General features: G+C 41.6%; 1 protein-coding gene across 1 annotated transcript; it reads left to right on the plus strand.

Annotated features, from left to right (window-relative positions):
* The first annotated feature begins 1,256 nt into the window (after positions 1-1,256).
* On the plus strand, positions 1,257-9,372 carry LOC124149195 (mediator of RNA polymerase II transcription subunit 15-like). Its single transcript, XM_046520626.2, has 2 exons — positions 1,257-1,327; positions 5,944-9,372. The coding sequence occupies exon 2, from the start codon at positions 5,958-5,960 to the stop codon at positions 8,697-8,699; it is 2,742 nt and encodes a 913-aa protein (XP_046376582.2). The 5' UTR covers positions 1,257-1,327; positions 5,944-5,957; the 3' UTR covers positions 8,700-9,372.
* Positions 9,373-10,521: the final 1,149 nt, after the last annotated feature.

Consider the following 10,521-nt stretch of genomic DNA (forward strand, 5'->3'; position numbering starts at 1 on the left):
GTTACATATCCAACTTCTAAATGCCAAATAACTAATACACATACCAAGTGCCAACAGACCGCCTCCGTGGTCTAATGGTAGAGCATCCGCTCGGAGGGTGAAATGTCCGGGGTTCGATTCCCGGCCACGTCATACCAAAAGACGTTCAAATCTGGTACCTGTTATGCGCTCAGCATAAAGGGCTAAAACATGGACTGGTCACCTCTGAGTCAGTAGACTGTTTCTGAGTGGGGTAGTCATGTTAGACTGCGGCATGGTATCTCAGTGGGCTAGCACTAAAACACCCTGGGCCTAACACCCTAAAATCAACTTATACAAAAATACTTGAGTGAGTCTAGGTTTTTAATTGATTAGCTGTCCCAAATATGATTGAGTCCCGTTTCGTTGAAACGATTTTAACAAAAGTTCGTTCTATTCCGAGGATTTGGGGTCTGCAAGTTTTCTACACTACAAAATGAAACTCTCGGGGGCTTTTCTATTCAAATAACAGCTTTAATCTGGTCATATCTTTTGTCTGGAAATGAAAAGCTTCACTATCAAACGTAAACGCGACAATTCAAGTTCCTGACGCGGTGAGTTGGTGTTTGTGTCGGTGTGTTTGTGTTTGTTTTTTTGTTTATGGAAATGAGGATGTCAACATTTCCGAATTTTTAAAACAGCTCCCTGTGGTATTTATTCATCTGGTGAGGGGTGAAACAGCCCCTAAGTGACGCTAAAACTAACGCAATTCCTTGTCGATCTTTAAAACGTTTAAGGTCTTCATGTTGTATCAATTTCTTTTGTTTGTTTTGTTTGTTTGTTGTTTAACGCCGCACTCAGCTAAATGACGGCGGTCTGTAAATAATCGAATCTGGGCCAGACAATCCACTGATTGACATCATGAGCATCAATTTGGATACGATGGCATGCATCAACCAATCATCAAGACTGACCACCTGAGTCCACCTTAGTCGGCTCTTACGACAAACATAGTCGCCTTTTACGACAAGCGTGGGTTGGTGAAGACCTATTTTACCCCGGATCTTCACGGGTTGTATCAATTTCTAAATGCTAATTAAACGTCAATATATTTAAAAACGTGAAAACAGAGATCGATCGTGAAAACTGCTTTCATTCAAGTTTTACTAAATGATTTGCCTCAAAAGAAAATACAGGAAAAAAATAACTTCTATACTCAATGACTCCAGCGAACCGCACGTTCCTGATCATGAATGATATACGCCGTGAGGATAGTAGTACTATTATTAACAGTACAGTCTGACCCGCGAGAGAGATGTAGTACCGCGGGGGAAAATTACGTCGAATTGCTTTGGGGCATACATCGGAGGTTAGTATTATTCAACATTTTAACAGCTGAGTAATTTGTGCATGTTGCATCTTTCTGCTTCTCAAATGATTACAGTGGCCCAAGAATAATTACGATATAATGTTTTGAGTTTATTTGTGATGGGTCCAAACAGATTTATCTCCCTTCGTGATTGCAAACCTTCCGACAATAACACTTTCATTTGGAGATCGAGTTACGTGATCGAAAACTGTTATTTATTATTGTTTTTTTAACATATAGCTTGTGTACAATGTGTATTTTGTATCAGAGACTATATCTGTACTGGTAATTCTTTCTCATGACAAGTGATACGGGGTTTCCCGTTCGTCGGTCACCGCGTTGTTGACGTGTTGACTGTACAGTCATACAAACTTAATTTAGCTGTATCCTAGGTTTGTTTGGTGTTTAAGGCCACACTCAAAATTATGAGAGGAGTCTGTAAATGATCAAATCTGGACCAGACAATCCAGTGATTGACATCACAAGTTTTGATCTACACAATTGGGATACAATGGGATACAATGACATGCGTCAACGAGTCTGACCACTCTATCCAGTTAGTTGTGCTACAGGGATGTTGTCAGCACATGTAGGCCTACCACAGAAATGTATCCTAGCCAAAATTAGAATATAGAAACGTACCTTGTACCCTAAATGGCGGACAAGTCCATATTCCCCAACCCAAAACTGAAACCGGTTGTAGTTTCGGTTCGCCTCATTACGAGTGCTACTTATACATGATCTTTGGCCAACAGCTCCCTACCCTTGCGTACCATTACGGCCTTGTCAAAGGCATTCAACTTCATGAGATAATCCAAAAATTCCTCCTGACGAACCAAACTGCCATGTTGAATTTATCCGCGGTTTGGCAAACAGGAAGTGAAGAATACCTAGAGAACCGGTTACACGCATTGCGCCCTACGGCAGAATGGACTCATCCTACGGTAGTTTATGTATTTTGATATTGGCTAAGGTACATTTCTGTAAACCCCTTAGGTACCTCTTACGACAAGCATGGGTTGCTCAAAACCAGATATTCGTGAGGCGTATTCAGGTATCTTTCTGTATACAGAAATATATACTTCCGTGAATCGTAATACAGACATGTACCCCCAGGTCACCAGACCACAAAAATATCAGCTTCAGTTGCCTGCAGACAACCTGTATAAGACCTTTCGTTAATTTTGATAAGATATTAATCGTAAGTAGTGAGCTTTAAAAAAGTGTGAACATCGCAAGTATGACCAATCCAACTGACGTGAGTGTTTTGTTTATTTTCTAGTTCTGATTTTGAGATGAAAACTGATTCAAGGTCAAAACCAAACTCACAGGAAGTAAAAATGACCCCTTTGTGATAAAAACACAATTGGTCTCTGATCATGATAATCTGGACTAGTAGACCTTGTCTTTGGATAAGTGGACTTGTTAAAGTTGTTTACTTGACATTTCTACTCCTCTGCTATCTGACCTCTGACCACTGGATTAGATGGTGCACTAAACTGTAATACTTCTGCAAAAAAACGAGGACAGATCCTAATGGTTTACGTGTATCTGACCGTGTTGTCACAGAAATTGTAGCTGTCCAATGGAGTGTTTCCGTTTCTCTTTAATTATGCTGTTGGGGTTGTCAGTATGGCTACTACATAGATGAACCCCAGGTACCATTCTGGATTCCCAGTTATTAACCTACTGTCTGTTTGTGTAACTTGATATGGAGTTTTTGAAATTGTGGTAACACCTCGTAGGAGGTATTACAACAATTGTAACACCTCGCAGGAGGGCTTACAACGATTTTAACACCTCGCAGGAGGGCTTACAATCATTGTTAACCCTTGATAGAACAAAAACTACGAACAGCCTACGAGACGCACGTGCAGATTTCGTGCCATTGTGAGACGCACATGCAAATTTCGCACAGCTGTGAAACCCACGTGCTGAGGTCACCGGTTTCATTGAACCGAGTTCACGACTGCAGGCGATATTTCATCTCGGATACAGGTTATACATTTGAGAGTTTTTATTACAGTTATTTAATTAAAAATGTTGTCTATGAGATGAGTCGGTTTATAGGTTGGACAAACCTTGTCTCCTCAAGATTACTAGAGGTTGTAAACACTCACATTCGGGAACGTCCCTCATGTGAGGGTTTACAATCTCTAGTACTCCCTCGGAGACATGCTTTCTCCTACACATATTACACTACCACCCCATACACAAATACAGCCTAGGTACCTTTCTGTATTCACAAATATACCCCAGATACCTTTCTGTTTTCACAAATATAGCCTAGGTACCTTTCTGTTTTCACAAATATACCCCAGGTACCTTTCTGTATTCACAAATATACCCCAGATACCTTTCTGTTTTCACAAATATAGCCTAGGTACCTTTCTGTTTTCACACATATACCCAAGGTACCTTTCTGTATACACAAATATAGCCTAGGTACCTTTCTGTATTCACAAATATATCCCAGATACCTTTCTGTTTTCACAAATATAGCCTAGGTTCCTTTCTGTTTTCACAAATATACCCCAGGTACCTTTCTGTATACACATGTGTACCCCAGGTACCTTTCTGTATACACACATATAACCCAGGTACCTTTCTGTATACACAAATATACCCCAGGTACCTTTCTGTATACACAAATATACCCCAGGTACCTTTCTGTATACACAGATATACCCCATGTACCTTTCTGTATACACAAATATACCCCAGGTACCTTTCTGTATACACAGATATACCCCAGGTACCTTTCTGTATTCCCAAATATACTGCAGGTACCTTTCTGTATACACAAATATACCCCAGGTACCTTTCTGTATACACATGTGTACCCTAGGTACCTTTCTGTATACACATGTGTACCCCAGGTACCTTTCTGTATACACACATATAACCCAGGTACCTTTCTGTATACACAAATATACCCCAGGTACCTTTCTGTATACACAAATATACCCCATGTACCTTTCTGTATACACAAATATACCCCAGGTACCTTTCTGTATACACAAATGTACCCCAGGTACCTTATTGTATGCACAAATATACCCCAGGTACCTTTCTGTATTCACAAATATACCCCAGGTACCTTTCTGTATACACAAATATACCCCAGGTACCTTTCTGTATACACAAATGTACCCCAGGTACCTTATTGTATGCACAAATATACCCCAGGTACCTTTCTGTATTCACAAATATACCCCAGGTACCTTTCTGTATACACAAATATATCCCAGGTACCTTTCTGTATACACAAATATACTCCAGGTACCTTTCTGTATACACAAATATACCCCAGGTACCTTTCTGTATACACAAATATACCCCAGGTACCTTTCTGTATACACAAATATATCCCAGGTACCTTTCTGTATACACAAATATACCCCAGGTACCTTTCTGTATACACAAATATACCCCAGGTACCTTTCTGTATACACAAATATACCCCAGGTACCTTTCTGTATTCACAAATATACTCCAGGTACCTTTCTGTATACACAAATATATCCCAGGTACCTTTCTGTATACACAAATATATCCCAGGTACCTTTCTGTATACACAAATATATCCCAGGTACCTTTCTGTATACACAAATATACCCCAGGTACCTTTCTGTATTCACAAATATACTCCAGGTACCTTTCTGTATTCACAAATATATCCCAGGTACCTTTCTGTATACACAAATATATCCCAGGTACCTTTCTGTATACCCAAGTTTATCCCCAACTTGGCAATGTGTGCAACACTGGAGTCAGGATGTGTCTTGTTTCGCACATATGAGTTTCATGGTGACAATATGACTTGTATTTTTACTTTTTACCCCTACCAGAACTATTCAGAGAATTTTAATCACATCAGATCGTGGATGTGATTTGATAAGGTCTGAAGTACAATTATTGAACTTATAAGGGTTTACCATTCAGGAAGTTTAGGCTAGGCAGTGGTTTGGTGGCAGAAACACAACATTGCAAGTTGTGAGTCAGGTCGAAAGGTGTGTTTAATGTTTTTGTTCAGCAATAACCATGATAAGCACAAATGCTTTGAATATTGGGACTAATGAAAAGTTATCTTGATTGTTATTTTTTAAATCGTAATTGTCCGTAAACCCAGCAGTTAAAAATGTCCCCTGAAACACTGTTGCACATGTCATGTCTGTGTCATTAAATGATTAAGCATATATTATAAATTCTGCAGCCTGGTTTGGATGATGAAATCTTTTCAGAGACCAACCCCTTTTTTATTTTTATTTTGTGTGCAAGAGATGTTAGATTTTAAGCCAAACATGGACCTTAAAGACTGATATACATCTAATGCTGTTATTATCATGATGAAATTGTGGCGGACATGTCTGGAGCATGGCTCTATGTATTATCATGATGAAATTGTGGCGGACATGTCTGGAGCATGGCTCTGTGGTCAGAAAATCACAGATGGGCCATTGTGGCTGAACAGGCCAAAAGTGAAAGAAAACAAATCCTGGAAAAAGACGCTTGCATGGCCGCTTGTGATGGATGGTGTATGGATTGCTGAAACCCTGAGAACATTCCATGATATATCTACCAAAGGATTTAATTTGTGATTTTTCTGTTCCTAGGAAGAAGAGCAAGAATGGAGAAGCAATACTCTGTGCAGTTCTTTACCTCCTTTATAGAGAAGCTTCAAGGATTGTGTAGAAATTCTCTTGACTTCAATCAGAGTGTAGACGTCAGCGGTTACTTGTGTTTGGAGATTGACAACATGAAGAAAGAACGATATGTCCTCAGTGAACTGCTACAGAGCAGTGGTAATGTGGTCAGTGAGAGCTACTGTACAAAGGCGTTTAAAACCTCCCGCCCTATAAATCCAGGCCGACCTCAACCAATGATGGCCAGGAATACTATGAACATTCCATCAAATAGGGACAACGTTCATCAGCATAACCAAAACAGAAGAAGATCCCGACCAGACTCCTCAGCTCCTGAGAATCCAAATGTGCCATCAAAAGTTCGTAGATCAGTTGATGTCATTGAAGTCATTGATGACAATGACCAGTTGCCAGGGAGAGACACCATGAATTCATCTGGTCAGAGTTACCAGTCGAACTCAAGGCAAGGGCAGAGATGGCCAGCGGGCAGGGAGATGGCCAGTGGGCAAAGACCACCTCAGAGCCAAGTTAAAAGATCACCTATAAATCAAAACAAACAAAAGGAACAGTATAGTGCCATGATGAGACAACAGGGGCAATATGGCGCCATGGGTAAACCACAGGATTCATTTGGTGCCACAATCAGGCAGCAGGAACAAATGGCTCCCAGGAACAGGCATCAGGAACAATTGGGTGCCAGGAACAAACAGCAGGAACATTATGGTGCCATTAACAGACTACAGGAACAATTTGGTGCCATTAGCAGGCAGCAAGGACAGTTTAGTGCCATGAACAGCCCCCAAGGACAGTATAGCGCCTTTAGCAGACAGCAGGGACAGCTTGGCGCCATGAACAGCCAGCAAGGGCAGCTTGGTGCCATGAACAGCCAGCAAGGGCAACTTGGCGCCATGAACAGCCAGCAAGGGCAGCTTGGTGCCATGAACAGGCAGCAGGGACAGCTTGGCGCCATGAACAGGCAGCAAGGACAACTTGGCGCCATGAACACCCAACAGGGACAACTTGGCAGCATTAACAGCCAACAAGGACAGATTGGTGCCATTAACAGCCAACTGGGACCATATAGTGCCATTAACAGATTGCAAGAACAATTTGGTGCAACGAATAGACAGCAGGGACAAGTTGGTTCCATGAACAGACCAAGACCTGATCCCTTAGTGCAGCAGGCACAACAGAGGACTATGTCAATGACAGCAGTTAGTCCCACGCAACACTCTCCTATTCAGGATCCTAGAACCCAGAGCACTCAGCAAAATGTAAATGTCCAAGGTAACATAGAACAGTTCAATGTTCAGAGACCTCCTCCTACTCCTCCTGTGTCTGCCAGTGATCAGATTGTTAGGGTAAAGAGTGAGTTTGGTGCTAACGAGGGATTGAATACTAGTAATACAGCATCAGTTCCAGCACCAGCACAAGCACAAGCTCCAGCACAAGCTCCAGCACCAGCTCCAGCTCCAGCACCAGCTCCAGCATCAGCTCTAGCACCAGCTCCAGCTCCAGCATCAGCTCCAGCTCCAGCTCCAGCTCCAGCTCCAGCTCCTACTCCTCCTGTTCTTGCTCCTGCTCAAAAAGTTGGACAAAGTTTGTCATCGTCTGAGGGAAGCTCTCAGCCAGCTGCCTCATCCAACAATACAACTGAAGGTGCCAGCTCAAAGTTAAGTAAGGAAGAAACATTGTCTGGAGCACCTGAAGATTTGGCTGTGAGAATCAAGCAGGAACCTGTTGCATATTCTCCTAAGCCAGTACCAGGTTTGAATGAAGATGAAGTTATCGATCTGGACTTGTTTGATGATGACCTGGACAACAGTCATCCCGAGTCCTCCTCAGAAAGTGGTCAAGATGACCAAACAGCCCTGGCTAAAGACTATGGTGTTCCTAACAAAACTGTCCCTAGGAAGGAAGATCAGTGGAACCTTGGAACAAGGAAAGTGGTAGATTATGCTGTCCGACAGTTTAAGAAGTATCATTTCAATAAGTCAGGTGTAGATGTGGACATGTTGACTGTGGAAACTCCCAAGCTTGATAGTCTCTTACTGGACTTCTTCCAGGGTGTAAGGAAGGGAAATGGTGAGGAGTTAACAGCAAGGACTTTGAAAAATGTGCAGATACACCTTGACATGCATTTAAGGGAGAACAAATACCCTTACTCAATAGAAAAAGATGATGCGTTCATGGCGTCGAGAGACTTTTTGAAGAACAAACTTGATCTAAGTAAGACTGGGAGACATATGCTGGTTCCAATTGATGACAATGAAATTGAAACATTGTTCCAGAGACAGGTACTTGGGGATCAGAATCCTGACTCACTCATTAGCACGATGTGGTTCCTCAACTCCAAGTACCTCGGTGTCAGGCGTCCTGCAGATCACTACAACCTGAGATGGGGAGATATTCGCTTATGTACAGATGAAATGGGTATTGAATACATCCAGCGTCAAATGAAGGGTTCATATTCGCTTAAAGTGTTTGCAAAAGCACAAACCCCATCTAGATGCTTTGTGAATTTGTATAAGAAGTACTGGACGTTAAGGCCACAAGATGCTTTGTTGGACTCATCCCCATTTTATCTGAACTTTAACATGGGACCAAATTACCCACCACCTGAGCTTTGGTTCTTTAGTGACGCCTTGTCATGGTCCCAGTTTTCTAGTGAATGGAAGAGAATTCTCACAGCTGGTGGCCTGCCTCCAAATAAGAAGCCATGCTGACCTTGAACTTTAGTAGGATGGATGCATGTGCAGAGGTCATTTTAGGCTATGCCATTGAGCGTACTTGCTTTTTAAATGTGGTCCAGTTGTTAAGGACCGGTTGTGTGTCAGGTGTGGTCATGGGTATGATTCCCCGATCCTCATTGATCATGTTTAAAATATTGCTGGCCAGGTTGGCCAGGTTGGCTAGCTAAGCTTAATACAATGTAATAGTTACTAGCCAGTATCAAATTTCACTAGCATTATCAGCATTTAGCCATGGCCATCTTGTAAGAAATTTCCATTCCCCACCTGTTTTTTCATATTCTCGTTCCTCTCCATCACTCATTTTCCCCTCCCCCTTTGGACTCTGCATTCTCACCATGCTTGTTGAGTGATAGAGTCAGCTTAGGATTAGGTTGCCCTGAACAATGATATCACAGCATACCAGCTTGATCATGTTGATATCCAGCTTGATACTTATACGATTTCAATTTTTGATGAAACCTACCAGCACAGGTATGGTGCTGACAAATCTAGAAACATAATCAGGACAAATCAGGGAGTTGAACCCATGACCCACTGGCACAGCAAATTGTTTCGATAACTGGGCCACCCTTTTCCATCCTCATTTTTATTTTTTTGTTGTGAAATAATCTGTTCTGTCACATGACCAGTGATTGTGCAGAGAAGTCACACACTCTCAAAGTCCACAAAGCATAATACCAATGACCCAAATAGTTGCTACATTGAAATTTGAAACAACGAAACTTGTTCAACTAAATTTGGAAGAAATATTACAAATAATATATTATTAACAATATTCCTTTACTAACATCTTTCTGTTGAGGGTGTATTACCATGATTAACTGAAATACAAGTGACCCATGGCGATCCGGGGTAGAATAGGTCTTTAGCAACCCATGCTTGTCGTAAAAGGTGACAAACAGGATCGCGGGGTCAGACTCGCTGACTTGGTTGATGCATGTCATCGTATCCCAATTGCGTAGATCAATACTCATGATGTCAATCACTGGATTGTCTGGTCCAGACTCGATTATTTACAGACCATCGTCTTATGGCTGGAATATTGCTGAGTGCAGCGTTAAACAACAAACAGACAAACAAACGAAATACAAGTACTTTTGTGTGTGTGGTGTCAATTATGCAGAATAATTTTTATTTGAATTGGATCAAGAATGTTGTATGTGCATTTCATATTTTTTATCCGGGCCATATTTTCATGAAACTGACAGCCCTCCATGGGTCTGTTAATATAAAAAAGTCTACAAGTGTGTACAGGTCTCCACATTGTTCGTCTTACAGTAACAGTGGTATGTTTAAAGTCACTTCCTGGTGCCTGGAAATAAGGGCTGGGACAAGTCCAGATTTACTACCCAGGTACCCGACCCCCTATTACCCGACCCTACCCAGATACCCACTGTAGCATCAAGACTTGGGTACAAAATGGCCGTTTAGGAGTTGTTTTTTCGGACTCCTGGCCAGAAGTATTTAGGTACATGTATAAAACAATCTGGTCATGCATACACTGAAGCTGACTGAAGCTGTATATTCACTCAAAACATATTAAAGTCAGTAGGAATGTGTGTATATGCAGAAAGATATGCAAACATTAGCGACTTGTAGGTAACCATGGAGTCGTGAATTTTTGTCATGAAACAATATATCACGTGACTAACCACATTTCCGGGTAGTCCCGTGGGTACCCGGGTCCTACCCACCCAACCAGAGTTACCAGTTCCAGCCCTATTAAAAATCTTATTTTTATAACAAAAATACCTTGTGTCAATGTTTTTTATATGCAGTCAGTTATCAATGAACT

This window comes from Haliotis rufescens, unplaced genomic scaffold, assembly GCF_023055435.1.
Source record: "Haliotis rufescens isolate VD_foot unplaced genomic scaffold, xgHalRufe1.0.p SCAF_39, whole genome shotgun sequence".
In the NCBI taxonomy this organism is placed as follows: Eukaryota; Metazoa; Mollusca; class Gastropoda; order Lepetellida; family Haliotidae; genus Haliotis; species Haliotis rufescens.

Excerpts from the sequence above, each read along its gene's own strand:
- LOC124149195 (XM_046520626.2), top strand. The coding sequence starts at position 5,958 with ATGGAGAAGCAATACTCTGTGCAGTTCTTTACCTCCTTTATAGAGAAG.